Below are 21,059 nucleotides of genomic sequence, written 5' to 3' on the forward strand. Positions count from 1 at the left end.
TATAGAGTCCTCTCCCTCAATGTCCATGCCAAAACAGGTTTCATCCATATAGAGTCCTCTCCCTCAATGTCCATGCCAAAACAGGTTTCATCCATATAGAGTCCTCTACCTCTCCCCCCAATGTCCATGCCAAAACAGGTTTCATCCATATAGAGTCCTCTCCCTCAATGTCCATGCCAAAACAGGTTTCATCCATATAGAGTCCTCTACCTCTCCCCCAATGTCCACGCCAAAACAGGTTTCATCCATATAGAGTCCTCTACCTCTCCCCCAATGTCCATGCCAAAACAGGTTTCATCCATATAGAGTCCTCTACCTCTCCCCCAATGTCCATGCCAAAACAGGTTTCATCCATATAGAGTCCTCTACCTCTCCCTCAATGTCCACGCCAAAACAGGTTTCATCCATATAGAGTCTAACTCTCCCTCAATGTCCATGCCAAAACAGGTTTCATCCATATAGAGTCCTCTACCTCTCCCTCAATGTCCATGCCAAAACAGGTTTCATCCATATAGAGTCCTCTCCCCCAATGTCCATGCCAAAACAGGTTTCATCCATATAGACTCCTCTACCTCTCCCTCAATGTCCATGCCAAAACAGGTTTCATCCATATAGAGTCCTCTCCCCCAATGTCCACGCCAAAACAGGTTTAATCCATATAGACTCCTCTAACTCTCCCCCAATGTCCACGTCAAAACAGGTTTCATCCATATAGAGTCCTCTCCCCCAATGTCCATGCCAAAACAGGTTTCATCCATATAGAGTCCTCTACCTCTCCCCCAATGTCCATGCCAAAACAGGTTTCATCCATATAGAGTCCTCTCCCTCAATGTCCATGCCAAAACAGGTTTCATCCATATAGAGTCCTCTACCTCTCCCCCAATGTCCATGCCAAAACAGGTTTCATCCATATAGAGTCCTCTACCTCTCCCTCAATGTCCATGCCAAAACAGGTTTCATCCATATAGAGTCCTCTACCTCTCCCTCAATGTCCATGCCAAAACAGGTTTCATCCATATAGAGTCCTCTACCTCTCCCTCAATGTCCATGCCAAAACAGGTTTCATCCATATAGAGTCCTCTCCCCCAATGTCCATGCCAAAACAGGTTTCATCCATATAGAGTCCTCCCCCTCAATGTCCATGCCAAAACAGGTTTCATCCATATAGAGTCCTCTCCCTCAATGTCCACGCCAAAACAGGTTTCATCCATATAGAGTCCTCTCCCTCAATGTCCATGCCAAAACAGGTTTCATCCATATAGAGTCCTCTCCCTCAATGTCCATGCCAAAACAGGTTTCATCCATATAGAGTCCTCTCCCCCAATGTCCAGGCCAAAACAGGTTTCATCCATATAGAGTCCTCTACCTCTCCCTCAATGTCCATGCCAAAACAGGTTTCATCCATATAGACTCCTCTAACTCTCCCTCAATGTCCATGCCAAAACAGGTTTCATCCATATAGAGTCCTCTAACTCTCCCTCAATGTCCATGCCAAAACAGGTTTCATCCATATAGACTCCTCTACCTCTCCCTCAATGTCCATGCCAAAACAGGTTTCATCCATATAGAGTCCTCTCCCCCAATGTCCATGCCAAAACAGGTGTCGTCCATATAGAGTCCTCTACCTCTCCCTCAATGTCCACGCCAAAACAGGTGTCATCCATATAGAGTCCTCTACCTCTCCCTCAATGTCCATGCCAAAACAGGTTTCATCCATATAGAGTCCTCTATCTCTCCCTCAATGTCCATGCCAAAACAGGTTTCATCCATATAGAGTCCTCTACCTCTCCCTCAATGTCCATGCCAAAACAGGTTTCATCCATATAGAGTCCTCTACCTCTCCCTCAATGTCCATGCCAAAACAGGTTTCATCCATATAGAGTCCTCTACCTCTCCCCCAATGTCCATGCCAAAACAGGTTTCATCCATATAGAGTCCTCTATCTCTCCCCCAATGTCCATGCCAAAACAGGTTTCATCCATATAGAGTCCTCTCCCTCAATGTCCATGCCAAAACAGGTTTCATCCATATAGAGTCCTCTACCTCTCCCTCAATGTCCATGCCAAAACAGGTTTCATCCATATAGAGTCCTCTACCTCTCCCCCAATGTCCATGCCAAAACAGGTATCATCCATATAGAGTCCTCTATCTCTACCCCAATGTCCATGCCAAAACAGGTTTCATCCATATAGACTCCTCTACCTCTCCCCCAATGTCCATGCCAAAACAGGTTTCATCCATATAGAGTCCTCTCCCCCAATGTCCATGCCAAAACAGGTTTCATCCATATAGAGTCCTCTACCTCTCCCTCAATGTCCATGCCAAAACAGGTTTCATCCATATAGAGTCCTCTATCTCTCCCCCAATGTCCATGCCAAAACAGGTTTCATCCATATAGAGTCCTCTCCCTCAATGTCCATGCCAAAACAGGTTTCATCCATATAGAGTCCTCTACCTCTCCCTCAATGTCCATGCCAAAACAGGTTTCATCCATATAGAGTCCTCTACCTCTCCCCCAATGTCCATGCCAAAACAGGTATCATCCATATAGAGTCCTCTATCTCTACCCCAATGTCCATGCCAAAACAGGTTTCATCCATATAGAGTCCTCTCCCTCAATGTCCATGCCAAAACAGGTTTCATCCATATAGACTCCTCTACCTCTCCCTCAATGTCCATGCCAAAACAGGTTTCATCCATATAGAGTCCTCTCCCTCAATGTCCATGCCAAAACAGGTTTCATCCATATAGACTCCTCTACCTCTCCCTCAATGTCCATGCCAAAACAGGTTTCATCCATATAGAGTCCTCTCCCTCAATGTCCATGCCAAAACAGGTTTCATCCATATAGACTCCTCTACCTCTCCCTCAATGTCCATGCCAAAACAGGTTTCATCCATATAGAGTCCTCTACCTCTCCCCTCAATGTCCATGCCAAAACAGGTTTCATCCATATAGACTCCTCTACCTCTCCCTCAATGTCCATGCCAAAACAGGTTTCATCCATATAGAGTCCTCTAACTATCCCTCAATGTCCATGCCAAAACAGGTTTCATCCATATAGAGTCCTCTACCTCTCCCCCAATGTCCATGCCAAAACAGGTTTCATCCATATAGAGCCCTCTACCTCTCTCCCTCAATGTCCATGCCAAAACAGGTTTCATCCATATAGAGTCCTCTACCTCTCCCTCAATGTCCATGCCAAAACAGGTTTCATCCATATAGACTCCTCTACCTCTCCCCCAATGTCCATGCCAAAACAGGTTTCATCCATATAGACTCCTCTACCTCTCCCCCAATGTCCATGCCAAAACAGGTTTCATCCATATAGAGTCCTCTAACTCTCCCCCCAATGTCCATGCCAAAACAGGTTTCATCCATATAGAGTCCTCTAACTCTCCCTCAATGTCCATGCCAAAACAGGTTTCATCCATATAGAGTCCTCGAACTCTCCCCCAATGTCCATGCCAAAACAGGTTTCATCCATATAGAGTCTACCTCTCCCCCAATGTCCATGCCAAAACAGGTTTCATCCATATAGACTCCTCTACCTCTCCCCCAATGTCCATGCCAAAACAGGTTTCATCCATATAGAGTCCTCTACCTCTCCCTCAATGTCCATGCCAAAACAGGTTTCATCCATATAGACTCCTCTACCTCTCCCCCAATGTCCATGCCAAAACAGGTTTCATCCATATAGAGTCCTCTAACTCTCCCTCAATGTCCATGCCAAAACAGGTTTCATCCATATAGACTCCTCTAACTCTCCCCCAATGTCCATGCCAAAACAGGTTTCATCCATATAGAGTCCTCTAACTGTCCCCCAATGTCCATGCCAAAACAGGTTTCATCCCTATAGACTCCTCTAACTGTCCCCCAATGTCCATGCCAAAACAGGTTTCATCCATATAGAGTCCTCGAACTCTCCCTCAATGTCCATGCCAAAACAGGTTTCATCCATATAGAGTCTAACTCTCCCTCAATGTCCATGCCAAAACAGGTTTCATCCATATAGAGTCCTCTACCTCTCCCTCCAATGTCCATGCCAAAACAGGTTTCATCCATATAGAGTCCTCGAACTCTCCCCCAATGTCCATGCCAAAACAGGTTTCATCCATATAGAGTCCTCTAACTCTCCCCCAATGTCCATGCCAAAACAGGTTTCATCCATATAGAGTCCTCTAACTCTCCCCCAATGTCCATGCCAAAACAGGTTTCATCCATATAGAGTCCTCTAACTCTCCCCCAATGTCCATGCCAAAACAGGTTTCATCCATATAGAGTCCTCTCCTCCAATGTCCATGCCAAAACAGGTTTCATCCATATAGACTCCTCTACCTCTCCCTCAATGTCCATGCCAAAACAGGTTTCATCCATATAGAGTCCTCTAACTCTCCCCCAATGTCCATGCCAAAACAGGTTTCATCCATATAGAGTCCTCTACCTCTCCCTCAATGTCCATGCCAAAACAGGTTTCATCCATATAGTCCTCTACCTCTCCCCCAATGTCCACGCCAAAACAGGTTTCATCCATATAGAGTCCTCTACCTCTCCCTCAATGTCCATGCCAAAACAGGTTTCATCCATATAGAGTCCTCTAACTCTCCCCCAATGTCCATGCCAAAACAGGTTTCATCCATATAGAGTCCTCTACCTCTCCCTCAATGTCCATGCCAAAACAGGTTTCATCCATATAGTCCTCTACCTCTCCCCCAATGTCCACGCCAAAACAGGTTTCATCCATATAGAGTCCTCTACCTCTCCCTCAATGTCCATGCCAAAACAGGTTTCATCCATATAGACTCCTCTAACTCTCCCCCAATGTCCATGCCAAAACAGGTTTCATCCATATAGAGTCCTCTACCTCTCCCCCAATGTCCATGCCAAAACAGGTTTCATCCATATAGAGTCCTCTCCCCCAATGTCCATGCCAAAACAGGTTTCATCCATATAGAGTCCTCTACCTCTCCCCCAATGTCCATGCCAAAACAGGTTTCATCCATATAGACTCCTCTAACTCTCCCCCAATGTCCATGCCAAAACAGGTTTCATCCATATAGAGTCCTCTCCCCCAATGTCCATGCCAAAACAGGTTTCATCCATATAGACTCCTCTAACTCTCCCCCAATGTCCATGCCAAAACAGGTTTCATCCATATAGACTCCTCTTTCTGTTTCTCCCCTCCCCCATTTTACATTTAAGACAGAGGCTCTTATCCAGAGCAATAACTCACAGCGAGTAGGTCCACCCTCTCTCTCTCTAAAAGTAGAGACAAAGGTCAACCAATGAGGCCCGAATTAAAAACACAATGATCTCTTTTTTCCCACCAAGACGTGATGTGGATTTCACCCCCCCCCCCCCCCCCCCAAAAAAAATAAATCATTAAGGTTTATTGACGAATAAAAAAATAAACATTGATAAAAACATTCTACATTAGGACATTATTCAATTGATATCATGAAATAAAAAGACAAGCTATCATGAGTGTGTACCAACCATTTATAAACCCTGGATTGCTCATGCCATGTATTGACTTCTACTGTATTTCAGAACAATGTTTCAAGGACAGAATTATATTTTAGTATTTAAGTATTTTGTTGCTGTAGTTTGGACCGTAACATTAGTACTCTCTAAAAAATTATACTTTAAAGAAACATTTTTATATATTTTGTTTTTTGTTTATTTTTTTGTTTAACATAATATAATTTGAAAGGATGCATTAAGGAGTCTGTAATAGAATACACGAGGCAAAAACAAATGTAGAAATTAATAAATGCATTTCTATCGCTTCCTAAGTATATTTTTTAACAATAGTGTGCCAAGATGGAGGCCTTATGTGTTCTACTACCCAGGTCTGGGTGTTGGAGATCATTCCACACTCTGGGTTCTACTACCCAGGTCTGGTGTTGGAGATCATTCCACACTCTGTGTTCTACTACCCAGGTCTGGTGTTGGAGATCATTCCACACTCTGTGTTCTACTACCCAGGTCTGGGTGTTGGAGATCATTCCACACTCTGTGTTCTACTACCCAGGTCTGGGTGTTGGAGATCAGTCCACACTCTGTGTTCTACTACCCAGGTCTGGGTGTTGGAGATCATTCCACACTCTGTGTTCTACTACCCAGGTCTGGGTGTTGGAGATCAGTCCACACTCTGTGTTCTACTACCCAGGTCTGGGTGTTGGAGATCATTCCACACTCTGTGTTCTACTACCCAGGTCTGGGTGTTGGAGATCATTCCACACTCTGTGGATCTCCTGAGTGTATTTTCTGGTGTTTAATCAGAGAACTTGAATGAGAGTATCTCTTGTCACATTGATCACAGCTATAAGGCTTCTCTCCAGTGTGTGTTCTCTGGTGTACGGCCAGGTTGCTTGAGGTAGAACAACTCATCCCACATTCAGAGCAGTGGTAAGGTTTCTCTCCGGTGTGCGTTCTCTTGTGTGATATCAGGTTACTTGAGGTAGCGCATCTCTTCCCACAGTCTGAGCAGTGGTAAGGTTTCTCTCCAGTGTGGGTTCGCTGATGTACTATCAGTATGTCCAATAAAGCAAAACTCTTCCCACAGTCAGAGCAGTGGTGAGGCTTCTCTCCTGTGTGTGTTCTCTGGTGAGATTTTAAATGTGATGATCTAACAAAACCCTTCCCACAGTCAGAGCAGCGGTAAGGTTTCTCTCCAGTGTGTATTCTCTGGTGTACAATCAGGTGACTTGGCTGAGTAAAACTCTTCCCACATTGATCACAGCTGTAAGGCTTCTCTCCTGTATGTGTTCTCTGGTGTGTTATCAGGTAGCTTGAGGTAGTAAAGCTCATTCCACAGTTGGAGCATCGATAAGGCTTCTCTCCAGTGTGTATTCTCTTGTGTACAGTCAGGTTTGATGACTGAGTGAATCGCTTCCCACATTGATCACAGCCATAAGGCCTCTCTCCTGTGTGTGTTCTCTGGTGTATAATCAGTTCACTTGAGGAGGTTAAGCTTTTCCCACAGTCTGAGCAGGGGTAAGGCTTCTCTCCAGTGTGCGTTCGCTGGTGCAGCTTTAAAAGCTGTGATGTTGAAAACTTCCTCTCGCAGTCAGAGCAGTGGTAATGCTTCTCTCCTGTGTGTGTCAGCTGGTGTTTTGTCAGGTTCCCTAGTTGAGAAAATCTCTTCCTACAATTAGCACAGCTATAAGGTTTCTCTCCTGTATGGATTCTGTGGTGTATTTTAAGTTCTGTTGAAGAGGTGAAACTCTTCCCACAATCAGAGCAGCAGTGAGGTTTCTTCCCTGTGGGTCTCCGCTGGGGTTTCTTGAGGTGTTCTGATGTGGAGAGACTCTTCTCTGCCTCGTCAGCATCATGATGTTGTTGAGGCTCCCCAGAGGATCCAAGATAGTCACGTCTCTCTCCTGTTTGAACAACAAAGTCAAACAGTCAATGTAGTGAATGTTTAAATGCTTTTACAAAATTATTATAGTAAAATAGATTATGTTAGTCTTACAATAAGTTATTACAGTTGCTGAAACCTTTGGCAGTGCTCCAGATAACTTTAGGTCACCAATTTTATTATTGCTATTATTTTATTATCAGCTTTACAACAGAGTAAACCACATCAAATAAAACCACAGCAAATAAAACCACAGCAAATATAGATCAATAAATCTATCAATAATACAAGATCATACTTGATGACAAAAGTATATCGTGTTATAAACTCTCCTTCTGAACTACAGTATATAGTGTTATAACCTCTCCTTCTGAACTACAGTATATAGTGTTATAACCTCTCCTTCTGAACTACAGTATATAGTGTTATAACCTCTCCTTCTGAACTACAGTATATAGTGTTATAAACTCTCCTTCTGAACTACAGTATATAGTGTTATAAACTCTCCTTCTGAACTACAGTATATAGTGTTATAAACTCTCCTTCTGAACTACAGTATATAGTGTTATAAACTCTCCTTCTGAACTACAGTATATAGTGTTATAAACTCTCCTTCTGAACTACAGTATATAGTGTTATAACCTCTCCTTCTGAACTACAGTATATAGTGTTATAACCTCTCCTTCTGAACTACAGTATATAGTGTTATAACCTCTCCTTCTGAACTACAGTATATAGTGTTATAACCTCTCCTTCTGAACTACAGTATATAGTGTTATAACCTCTCCTTCTGAACTACAGTATATAGTGTTATAAACTCTCCTTCTGAACTACAGTATATAGTGTTATAAACTCTCCATAACTTCTGAACTACAGTATATAGTGTTATAACCTCTTCTTCTGAACTACAGTATATAGTGTTATAAACTCTCCATCTGAACTACAGTATATAGTGTTATAAACTCTCCTTCTGAACTACAGTATATCGTGTTATAAACTCTCCTTCTGAACTACAGTATATAGTGTTATAAACTCTCCATAACTTCTGAACTACAGTATATAGTGTTATAACCTCTCCTTCTGAACTACAGTATATAGTGTTATAAACTCTCCATCTGAACTACAGTATATAGTGTTATAAACTCTCCTTCTGAACTACAGTATATCGTGTTATAAACTCTCCTTCTGATTTTAACACCACACTCCAAAAAGCAAGTCCTGCAGGCTCTAGTTTGATCTTATCTTGATTATTGTCCAGTCGTGTGGTCCAGTGCTGCAAAGAAAGACCTGGTTAAGCTGCAGCTGGCCCAGAACAGAGCGGCACGTCTTGCTCTTCATCGTAATCAGAGGGCTGATATAAATACTATGCATGCCAGTCTCTCTTGACTAAGAGTTGAGGAGAGACTGACTGCATCACTTCTTATTTTTATAAGAAACATTAATGTGTTGGAAATTCCTAATTGTTTGCATAGTCAACTTACACACAGCCCTGACACACACACACTTACCCTACCGGACATGGCACCAGGGGTCTTTTCACAGCCCTGACACACACACACTTACCCTACCAGACATGCCACCAGGGGTCTTATTCACAGTCCTGACACACACACACTTACCCTACCAGACATGCCACCAGGGGTCTTTTCACAGCCCTGACACACACACACTTACCCTACCAGACATGCCACCAGGGGTCTTTTCACAGTCCTGACACACACACACTTACCCTACCAGACATGCCACCAGGGATCTTTTCACAGCCCTGACACACACACACACACACACTTACCCTACCAGACATGCCACCAGGGGTCTTTTCACAGCCCTGACACACACACACTTACCCTACCAGATATGCCACCAGGGGTCTTTTCACAGTCCTGACACACACACACTTACCCTACCAGACATGCCACCAGGGGTCTTTTCACAGCCCTGACACACACACACTTACCTTACCAGACATGGCACCAGGGGTCTTTTCACAGCCCTGACACACACACACTTACCCTACCAGACATGCCACCAGGGGTCTTTTTACAGTCCTGACACACACACACTTACCCTACCAGACATGCCACCAGGGGTCTTTTCACAGCCCTGACACACACACACACACTTACCCTACCAGACATGCCACCAGGAGTCTTTTCACAGCCCTGACACACACACACTTACCCTACCAGACATGCCACCAGGGGTCTTTTCACAGTCCTGACACACACACACTTACCCTACCAGACATGCCACCAGGGGTCTTTTCACAGCCCTGACACACACACACTTACCTTACCAGACATGGCACCAGGGGTCTTTTCACAGTCCCCAAATCCAGAACAAATTCAAGAAAGTATTATATAGAGCCATCATTGCGTGGAACTCCCTTCCATCTCATATTGCTCAAATGAACAGCAAACCTGGTTTTTAAAAAAAACAGCTCACGGCACAACGCCTCTCCCCTAGATTTGACCTAGATAATTTGTGTGTATGTAGTGATATGTGCGGTTTTAAAAATTGATGTGGCTCTGTCCTTGAGCTGTTCTTGTCTATTAATGTTCTGTATTATGTCATGTTTCGTGTTCTATGTGGACCCCAGGAAGAGTAGCTGCAGCTTTCTGCAACAGCTCGTGGGGATCCTAACAAAATACCAAATAAGCATTTCGCTACAACCGCAATAAAATCAGCTAAACATGTGACCAATAACATTTTATTTGATTTGCCAAAATAAGTCTAAAAACCACTTTTTTACCACAGATTTGACCACCTACGAAGGTGGTTTGAAATGTGGCTTGAAATATCTGATTCTGTGTCCTTTTTGGCTGTTCAGACTGCAGGAAAAAGAACAGATTCGAAATCAGAAAAGCAAAGAAAATAGGATTTGAGTCACTTCAAACTGCCAATGTGAACAAGGCTTTAGATGACAGCATCCAATTTTGCTTTGTTTTTCAGATATTGTGTGAGGAACTCAACCCTCTGGTTCCATAGAGAGGAGAACGCCTGGAGGATCGTGTGTTGGCCTCTGGGGAACTCAACCCTCTGGTTCCATAGAGAGGAGAACGCCTGGAGGATCGTGTGTTGGCCTCTGAGGAACTCAACCCTCTGGTTCCATAGAGAGGAGAACGCCTGGAGGATCGTGTGTTGGCCTCTGAGGAACTCAACCCTCTGGTTCCATAGAGAGGAGAACGCCTGGAGGATCGTGTGTTGGCCTCTGAGGAACTCAACCCTCTGGTTCCATAGAGAGGAGAACGCCTGGAGGATCGTGTGTTGGCCTCTGAGGAACTCAACCCTCTGGTTCCATAGAGAGGAGAACGCCTGGAGGATCGTGTGTTGGCCTCTGAGGAACTCAACCCTCTGGTTCCATAGAGAGGAGAACGCCTGGAGGATCGTGTGTTGGCCTCTGAGGAACTCAACCCTCTGGTTCCATACAGAGGAGAACGCCTGGAGGATCGTGTGTTGGCCTCTGAGGAACTCAACCCTCTGGTTCCATAGAGAGGAGAACGCCTGGAGGATCGTGTGTTGGCCTCTGAGGAACTCATCCCTCTGGTTCCATAGAGAGGAGAACGCCTGGAGGATCGTGTGTTGGCCTCTGAGGAACTCAACCCTCTGGTTCCATAGAGAGGAGAACGCCTGGAGGATCGTGTGTTGGCCTCTGAGGAACTCAACGCTCTGGTTCCATAGAGAGGAGAACGCCTGGAGGATCGTGTGCTGGCCTCTGAGGAACTCAACCCTCTGGTTCCATAGAGAGGAGAACGCCTGGAGGATCGTGTGTTGGCCTCTGAGGAACTCAACCCTCTGGTTCCATAGAGAGGAGAACGCCTGGAGGATCGTGTGTTGGCCTCTGAGGAACTCAACCCTCTGGTTCCATAGAGAGGAGAACGCCTGGAGGATCGTGTGTTGGCCTCTGAGGAACTCAACCCTCTGGTTCCATAGAGAGGAGAACGCCTGGAGGATCGTGTGTTGGCCTCTGAGGAACTCAACCCTCTGGTTCCATAGAGAGGAGAACGCCTGGAGGATCGTGTGTTGGCCTCTGAGAGGAACTCAACCCCCTGGTTCCATAGAGAGGAGAACGCCTGGAGGATCGTGTGTTGGCCTCTGAGGAACTCAACCCTCTGGTTCCATAGAGAGGAGAACGCCTGGAGGATCGTGTGTTGGCCTCTGAGAGGAACTCACCCCTCTGGTTCCATACAGAGGAGAACGCCTGGAGGATCGTGTGTTGGCCTCTGAGGAACTCAACCCTCTGGTTCCATAGAGAGGAGAACGCCTGGAGGATCGTGTGTTGGCCTCTGAGGAACTCAACCCTCTGGTTCCATAGAGAGGAGAACGCCTGGAGGATCGTGTGTTGGCCTCTGAGGAACTCAACCCTCTGGTTCCATAGAGAGGAGAACGCCTGGAGGATCGTGTGTTGGCCTCTGAGGAACTCAATCCTCTGGTTCCATAGAGAGGAGAATGCCTGGAGGATCGTGTGTTGGCCTCTGAGGAACTCAACCCTCTGGTTCCATAGAGAGGAGAACGCCTGGAGGATCGTGTGTTGGCCTCTGAGGAACTCAACCCTCTGGTTCCATAGAGAGGAGAACGACTGGAGGATCGTGTGTTGGCCTCTGAGGAACTCAACCCTCTGGTTCCATAGAGAGGAGAACGCCTGGAGGATCGTGTGTTGGCCTCTGAGGAACTCAACCCTCTGGTTCCATAGAGAGGAGAACGCCTGGAGGATCGTGTGTTGTCCTCTGAGGAACTCAACCCTCTGGTTCCATACAGAGGAGAACGCCTGGAGGATCGTGTGTTGGCCTCTGTGAGGAACTCAACCCTCTGGTTCCATAGAGAGGAGAACGCCTGGAGGATCGTGTGTTGTCCTCTGAGGAACTCAACCCTCTGGTTCCATAGAGAGGAGAACGCCTGGAGGATCGTGTGTTGGCCTCTGAGGAACTCAACCCCCTGGTTCCATACAGAGGAGAACGCCTGGAGGATCGTGTGTTGGCCTCTGAGGAACTCAACCCTCTGGTTCCATAGAGAGGAGAACGCCTGGAGGATCGTGTGTTGGCCTCTGAGGAACTCAACCCTCTGGTTCCATAGAGAGGAGAACGCCTGGAGGATCGTGTGTTGGCCTCTGAGGAACTCAACCCTCTGGTTCCATAGAGAGGAGAACGCCTGGAGGATCGTGTGTTGGCCTCTGAGGAACTCAACCCCCTGGTTCCATAGAGAGGAGAACGCCTGGAGGATCGTGTGTTGGCATCTGTGAGGAACTCAACCCCCTGGTTCCATACAGAGGAGAACGCCTGGAGGATCGTGTGTTGGCCTCTGAGGAACTCAACCCTCTGGTTCCATAGAGAGGAGATCGCCTGGAGGATCGTGTGTTGGCCTCTGAGGAACTCAACCCTCTGGTTCCATAGAGAGGAGAACGCCTGGAGGATCGTGTGTTGGCCTCTGAGGAACTCAACCCTCTGGTTCCATAGAGAGGAGAACGCCTGGAGGATCGTGTGTTGGCCTCTGAGGAACTCAACACTCTGGTTCCATACAGAGGAGAACGCCTGGAGGATCGTGTTGGCCTCTGAGGAACTCAACCCTCTGGTTCCATACAGAGGAGAACGCCTGGAGGATCGTGTGTTGGCCTCTGAGGAACTCAACCCTCTGGTTCCATAGAGAGGAGAACGCCTGGAGGATCGTGTGTTGGCCTCTGAGGAACTCAACCCTCTGGTTCCATAGAGAGGAGAACGCCTGGAGGATCGTGTGTTGGCCTCTGTGAGGAACTCAACCCTCTGGTTCCATAGAGAGGAGAACGCCTGGAGGATCGTGTGTTGGCCTCTGAGGAACTCAACCCCCTGGTTCCATAGAGAGGAGAACGCCTGGAGGATCGTGTGTTGGCCTCTGAGGAACTCAATCCTCTGGTTCCATACAGAGGAGAACGCCTGGAGGATCGTGTGTTGGCCTCTGAGGAACTCAACCCTCTGGTTCCATACAGAGGAGAACGCCTGGAGGATCGTGTGTTGGCCTCTGAGGAACTCAACCCTCTGGTTCCATACAGAGGAGAACGCCTGGAGGATCGTGTGTTGGCCTCTGAGGAACTCAACCCTCTGGTTCCATAGAGAGGAGAACGCCTGGAGGATCGTGTGTTGGCCTCTGGGGAACTCAAACCTCTGGTTCCATAGAGAGGAGAACGCCTGGAGGATCGTGTGTTGGCCTCTGAGGAACTCAACCCTCTGGTTCCATACAGAGGAGAACGCCTGGAGGATCGTGTGTTGGCCTCTGAGGAACTCAACCCTCTGGTTCCATAGAGAGGAGAACGCCTGGAGGATCGTGTGTTGGCCTCTGAGGAACTCAACCCCCTGGTTCCATAGAGAGGAGAACGCCTGGAGGATCGTGTGTTGGCCTCTGAGGAACTCACCCCTCTGGTTCCATAGAGAGGAGAACGCCTGGAGGATCGTGTGTTGGCCTCTGAGGAACTCAACCCTCTGGTTCCATACAGAGGAGAACGCCTGGAGGATCGTGTGTTGGCCTCTGAGGAACTCAACCCTCTGGTTCCATAGAGAGGAGAACGCCTGGAGGATCGTGTGTTGGCCTCTGAGGAACTCAACCCTCTGGTTCCATAGAGAGGAGAACGCCTGGAGGATCGTGTGTTGGCCTCTGAGGAACTCAACCATCTGGTTCCATACAGAGGAGAACGCCTGGAGGATCGTGTGTTGGCCTCTGAGGAACTCAACCCTCTGGTTCCATAGAGAGGAGAACGCCTGGAGGATCGTGTGTTGGCCTCTGAGGAACTCAACCCTCTGGTTCCATAGAGAGGAGAACGCCTGGAGGATCGTGTGTTGGCCTCTGAGGAACTCAACCATCTGGTTCCATAGAGAGGAGAACGCCTGGAGGATCGTGTGTTGGCCTCTGAGGAACTCAACCATCTGGTTCCATAGAGAGGAGAACGCCTGGAGGATCGTGTGTTGGCCTCTGAGGAACTCAACCATCTGGTTCCATAGAGAGGAGAACGCCTGGAGGATTGTGTGTTGGCCTCTGAGGAACTCAACCATCTGGTTCCATACAGAGGAGAACGCCTGGAGGATCGTGTGTTGGCCTCTGAGGAACTCAACCCTCTGGTTCCATACAGAGGAGAACGCCTGGAGGATCGTGTGTTGGCCTCAGAGGAACTCAACCATCTGGTTCCATAGAGAGGAGAACGCCTGGAGGATCGTGTGTTGGCCTCTGAGGAACTCAACCATCTGGTTCCATACAGAGGAGAACGCCTGGAGGATCGTGTGTTGGCCTCTGAGGAACTCAACCATCTGGTTCCATAGAAAGGAGAACGCCTGGAGGATCGTGTGTTGGCCTCTGAGGAACTCAACCATCTGGTTCCATACAGAGGAGAACGCCTGGAGGATCGTGTGTTGGCCTCTGAGGAACTCAACCCTCTGGTTCCATAGAGAGGAGAACGCCTGGAGGATCGTGTGTTGGCCTCTGAGGAACTCAACCCTCTGGTTCCATAGAGAGGAGAACGCCTGGAGGATCGTGTGTTGGCCTCTGAGGAACTCAACCCTCTGGTTCCATAGAGAGGAGAACGCCTGGAGGATCGTGTGTTGGCCTCTGAGGAACTCAACCCTCTGGTTCCATAGAGAGGAGAACGCCTGGAGGATCGTGTGTTGGCCTCTGAGGAACTCAACCCTCTGGTTCCATAGAGAGGAGAACGCCTGGAGGATCGTGTGTTGGCCTCTGAGGAACTCAACCCCCTGGTTCCATAGAGAGGAGAACGCCTGGAGGATCGTGTGTTGGCCTCTGAGGAACTCAACCCCCTGGTTCCATAGAGAGGAGAACGCCTGGAGGATCGTGTGTTGGCCTCTGTGAGGAACTCACCCCTCTGGTTCCATACAGAGGAGAACGCCTGGAGGATCGTGTGTTGGCCTCTGAGGAACTCAACCCCCTGGTTCCATAGAGAGGAGAACGCCTGGAGGATCGTGTGTTGGCCTCTGAGGAACTCAACCCTCTGGTTCCATACAGAGGAGAACGCCTGGAGGATCGTGTGTTGGCCTCTGAGGAACTCAACCCTCTGGTTCCATAGAGAGGAGAACGCCTGGAGGATCGTGTGTTGGCCTCTGAGGAACTCAACCCTCTGGTTCCATAGAGAGGAGAACGCCTGGAGGATCGTGTGTTGGCCTCTGAGGAACTCAACCCTCTGGTTCCATAGAGAGGAGAACGCCTGGAGGATCGTGTGTTGGCCTCTGAGGAACTCAACCATCTGGTTCCATAGAGAGGAGAACGCCTGGAGGATCGTGTGTTGGCCTCTGAGGAACTCAACCATCTGGTTCCATACAGAGGAGAACGCCTGGAGGATCGTGTGTTGGCCTCTGAGGAACTCAACCATCTGGTTCCATAGAGAGGAGAACGCCTGGAGGATTGTGTGTTGGCCTCTGAGGAACTCAACCATCTGGTTCCATACAGAGGAGAACGCCTGGAGGATCGTGTGTTGGCCTCTGAGGAACTCAACCCTCTGGTTCCATACAGAGGAGAACGCCTGGAGGATCGTGTGTTGGCCTCAGAGGAACTCAACCATCTGGTTCCATAGAGAGGAGAACGCCTGGAGGATCGTGTGTTGGCCTCTGAGGAACTCAACCATCTGGTTCCATACAGAGGAGAACGCCTGGAGGATCGTGTGTTGGCCTCTGAGGAACTCAACCATCTGGTTCCATAGAAAGGAGAACGCCTGGAGGATCGTGTGTTGGCCTCTGAGGAACTCAACCATCTGGTTCCATACAGAGGAGAACGCCTGGAGGATCGTGTGTTGGCCTCTGAGGAACTCAACCCTCTGGTTCCATAGAGAGGAGAACGCCTGGAGGATCGTGTGTTGGCCTCTGAGGAACTCAACCCTCTGGTTCCATAGAGAGGAGAACGCCTGGAGGATCGTGTGTTGGCCTCTGAGGAACTCAACCCTCTGGTTCCATAGAGAGGAGAACGCCTGGAGGATCGTGTGTTGGCCTCTGAGGAACTCAACCCTCTGGTTCCATAGAGAGGAGAACGCCTGGAGGATCGTGTGTTGGCCTCTGAGGAACTCAACCCTCTGGTTCCATAGAGAGGAGAACGCCTGGAGGATCGTGTGTTGGCCTCTGAGGAACTCAACCCCCTGGTTCCATAGAGAGGAGAACGCCTGGAGGATCGTGTGTTGGCCTCTGTGAGGAACTCACCCCTCTGGTTCCATACAGAGGAGAACGCCTGGAGGATCGTGTGTTGGCCTCTGAGGAACTCAACCCCCTGGTTCCATAGAGAGGAGAACGCCTGGAGGATCGTGTGTTGGCCTCTGAGGAACTCAACCCTCTGGTTCCATACAGAGGAGAACGCCTGGAGGATCGTGTGTTGGCCTCTGAGGAACTCAACCCTCTGGTTCCATAGAGAGGAGAACGCCTGGAGGATCGTGTGTTGGCCTCTGAGGAACTCAACCCTCTGGTTCCATAGAGAGGAGAACGCCTGGAGGATCGTGTGTTGGCCTCTGAGGAACTCAACCCTCTGGTTCCATAGAGAGGAGAACGCCTGGAGGATCGTGTGTTGGCCTCTGAGGAACTCAACCCTCTGGTTCCATAGAGAGGAGAACGCCTGGAGGATCGTGTGTTGGCCTCTGAGGAACTCAACCCCCTGGTTCCATAGAGAGGAGAACGCCTGGAGGATCGTGTGTTGGCCTCTGTGAGGAACTCACCCCTCTGGTTCCATACAGAGGAGAACGCCTGGAGGATCGTGTGTTGGCCTCTGAGGAACTCAACCCTCTGGTTCCATAGAGAGGAGAACGCCTGGAGGATCGTGTGTTGGCCTCTGAGGAACTCAACCCCCTGGTTCCATAGAGAGGAGAACGCCTGGAGGATCGTGTGTTGGCCTCTGTGAGGAACTCACCCCTCTGGTTCCATACAGAGGAGAACGCCTGGAGGATCGTGTGTTGGCCTCTGAGGAACTCAACCCTCTGGTTCCATAGAGAGGAGAACGCCTGGAGGATCGTGTGTTGGCCTCTGAGGAACTCAACCCCCTGGTTCCATAGAGAGGAGAACGCCTGGAGGATCGTGTGTTGGCCTCTGAGGAACTCAACCCTCTGGTTCCATAGAGAGGAGAACGCCTGGAGGATCGTGTGTTGGCCTCTGAGGAACTCAACCCTCTGGTTCCATAGAGAGGAGAACGCCTGGAGGATCGTGTGTTGGCCTCTGAGGAACTCAACCCTCTGGTTCCATAGAGAGGAGAACGCCTGGAGGATCGTGTGTTGGCCTCTGAGGAACTCAACCCTCTGGTTCCATAGAGAGGAGAACGCCTGGAGGATCGTGTGTTGGCCTCTGAGGAACTCAACCCTCTGGTTCCATAGAGAGGAGAACGCCTGGAGGATCGTGTGTTGGCCTCTGAGGAACTCAACCCTCTGGTTCCATAGAGAGGAGAACGCCTGGAGGATCGTGTGTTGGCCTCTGAGGAACTCAACCCTCTGGTTCCATACAGAGGAGAACGCCTGGAGGATCGTGTGTTGGCCTCTGAGGAACTCAACCCTCTGGTTCCATACAGAGGAGAACGCCTGGAGGATCGTGTGTTGGCCTCTGAGGAACTCAACCCTCTGGTTCCATAGAGAGGAGAACGCCTGGAGGATCGTGTGTTGGCCTCTGAGGAACTCAACCCTCTGGTTCCATACAGAGGAGAACGCCTGGAGGATCGTGTGTTGGCCTCTGAGGAACTCAACCCTCTGGTTCCATACAGAGGAGAACGCCTGGAGGATCGTGTGTTGGCCTCTGAGGAACTCAAGCCTCTGGTTCCATAGAGAGGAGAACGCCTGGAGGATCGTGTGTTGGCCTCTGAGGAACTCAAGCCTCTGGTTCCATACAGAGGAGAACGCCTGGAGGATCGTGTGTTGGCCTCTGTGGCTGTTGGCCAACCAGGAACATTTTTGTGGCTGACCGCTTTGGCTTAAGCACCACCAGCTGCTCCAAATAGTTGAGGCTGAACCAGCTGATGCCCAGCTACATCAAGTGGCCAACACCCGCCCAGCTACCACCAGCTGCTCCATATAGTACAGGGCCTGAACCAGCTGAGGCCCAGCTACATCAAGTGGCCAACACCCGCCCAGCTACCACCAGCTGCTCCATATAGTACAGGGCCTGAACCAGCTGAGGCCCAGCTACATCAAGTGGCCAACACCCGCCCAGCTACCACCAGCTGCTCCATATAGTACAGGGCCTGAACCAGCTGAGGCCCAGCTACATCAAGTGGCCAACACCCGCCCAGCTACCACCAGCTGCTCCATATAGTACAGGGCCTGAACCAGCTGAGGCCCAGCTACATCAAGTGGCCAACACCCGCCCAGCTACCACCAGCTGCTCCATATAGTACAGGGCCTGAACCAGCTGAGGCCCAGCTACATCAAGTGGCCAACACCCGCCCAGCTACCACCAGCTGCTCCATATAGTACAGGGCCTGAACCAGCTGATGCCCAGCTACATCAAGTGGCCAACACCCGCCCAGCTACCACCAGCTGATCCATATAGTACAGGGCCTGAACCAGCTGAGGCCCAGCTACATCAAGTGGCCAACACCCGCCCAGCTACCACCAGCTGCTCCATATAGTACAGGGCCTGAACCAGCTGAGGCCCAGCTACATCAAGTGGCCAACACCCGCCCAGCTACCACCAGCTGCTCCATATAGTACAGGGCCTGAACCAGCTGAGGCCCAGCTACATCAAGTGGCCAACACCCGCCCAGCTACCACCAGCTGCAATCAAATAGTACAGGGCCTGAACCAGCTGATGCCCAGCTACATCAAGTGGCCAACACCCGCCCAGCTACCACCAGCTGCAATCAAATAGTACAGGGCCTGAACCAGCTGAGGCCCAGCTACATCACGTGGCCAACACCCGCCCAGCTACCACCAGCCGCTCCATATAGTACAGGGCCTGAACCAGCTGATGCCCAGCTACATCAAGTGGCCAACACCCGCCCAGCTACCACCAGCTGCTCCATATAGTACAGGGCCTGAACCCAGCTGAGGCCCAGCTACATCAAGTGGCCAACACCCGCCCAGCTACCACCAGCTGCTCCATATAGTACAGGGCCTGAACCAGCTGAGGCCCAGCTACATCAAGTGGCCAACACCCGCCCAGCTACCACCAGCTGCTCCAAATAGTACAGGGCCTGAACCAGCTGAGGCCCAGCTACATCAAGTGGCCAACACCCGCCCAGCTACCACCAACTGCAATCAAATAGTACAGGGCCTGAACCAGCTGAGGCCCAGCTACATCAAGTGGCCAACACCCGCCCAGCTACCACCAGCTGCTCCAAATAGTACAGGGCCTGAACCAGCTGAGGCCCAGCTACATCAAGTGGCCAACACCCGCCCAGCTACCACCAGCTGCTCCATATAGTACAGGGCCTGAACCAGCTGAGGCCCAGCTACATCAAGTGGCCAACACCCGCCCAGCTACCACCAGCTGCTCCATATAGTACAGGGCCTGAACCAGCTGAGGCCCAGCTACATCAAGTGGCCAACACCCGCCCAGCTACCACCAGCTGCTCCAAATAGTACAGGGCCTGAACCAGCTGAGGCCCAGCTACATCACGTGGCCAACACCCGCCCAGCTACCACCAGCCGCTCCATATAGTACAGGGCCTGAACCAGCTGATGCCCAGCTACATCAAGTGGCCAACACCCGCCCAGCTACCACCAGCTGCTCCATATAGTACAGGGCCTGAACCCAGCTGAGGCCCAGCTACATCAAGTGGCCAACACCCGCCCAGCTACCACCAGCTGCTCCATATAGTACAGGGCCTGAACCAGCTGAGGCCCAGCTACATCAAGTGGCCAACACCCGCCCAGCTACCACCAGCTGCTCCAAATAGTACAGGGCCTGAACCAGCTGAGGCCCAGCTACATCAAGTGGCCAACACCCGCCCAGCTACCACCAACTGCAATCAAATAGTACAGGGCCTGAACCAGCTGAGGCCCAGCTACATCAAGTGGCCAACACCCGCCCAGCTACCACCAGCTGCTCCAAATAGTACAGGGCCTGAACCAGCTGAGGCCCAGCTACATCAAGTGGCCAACACCCGCCCAGCTACCACCAGCTGCTCCATATAGTACAGGGCCTGAACCAGCTGAGGCCCAGCTACATCAAGTGGCCAACACCCGCCCAGCTACCACCAGCTGCTCCATATAGTACAGGGCCTGAACCAGCTGAGGCCCAGCTACATCAAGTGGCCAACACCCGCCCAGCTACCACCAGCTGCTCCAAATAGTACAGGGCCTGAACCAGCTGAGGCCCAGCTACATCAAGTGGCCAACACCCGCCCAGCTACCACCAGCTGCTCCATATAGTACAGGGCCTGAACCAGCTGAGGCCCAGCTACATCAAGTGGCCAACACCCGCCCAGCTACCACCAGCTGCAATCAAATAGTACAGGGCCTGAACCAGCTGATGTTTCTGTTATGTTTCTTCCAGTTCTGGAGTCTGGGTTCCTGGGGATCAGAGGGTTCCCTGGTGTGATTGGGTGCACATCAGGGGGCCCCTCCGAACACCAGGATGCCTACATTAACCGGAAAGGCCATTAAAGCTACCAGCTCACATCAACACCATCATCCCAGAAACCCTAGACCCCACTCCAATTTGCATACCGCCCCAACAGATCCACAGATAACGCAATCTCTATTGCACTCCACACTGCCCTTTCCCACCTGGATAAGAGGAACACCTACGTGAGAATGCTATTCATT

The 21,059-nt window shown here is 50.0% G+C and overlaps 1 protein-coding gene across 1 annotated transcript in view; it reads right to left on the bottom strand.

The window, feature by feature from the left end:
• Positions 1-6,160: 6,160 nt before the first annotated feature.
• Positions 6,161-21,059, bottom strand: part of LOC311125210 (uncharacterized protein) — a gene marked incomplete at its 5' end in the record, with an annotated part of 38,075 nt that continues 23,176 nt past the window's right edge. Inside the window, one exon of the mRNA XM_084199263.1 lies at positions 6,161-7,385. Within this exon, the coding sequence (XP_084055389.1) occupies positions 6,235-7,385 (1,151 nt within the window). The 3' untranslated portion in view covers positions 6,161-6,234. The remainder of the gene's footprint in view (positions 7,386-21,059) is intronic.

This window comes from Coregonus lavaretus (assembly GCF_964263955.1).
Source record: "Coregonus lavaretus genome assembly, contig: HAP1_SCAFFOLD_230, whole genome shotgun sequence".
NCBI classification, from domain to species: Eukaryota; Metazoa; Chordata; class Actinopteri; order Salmoniformes; family Salmonidae; genus Coregonus; species Coregonus lavaretus.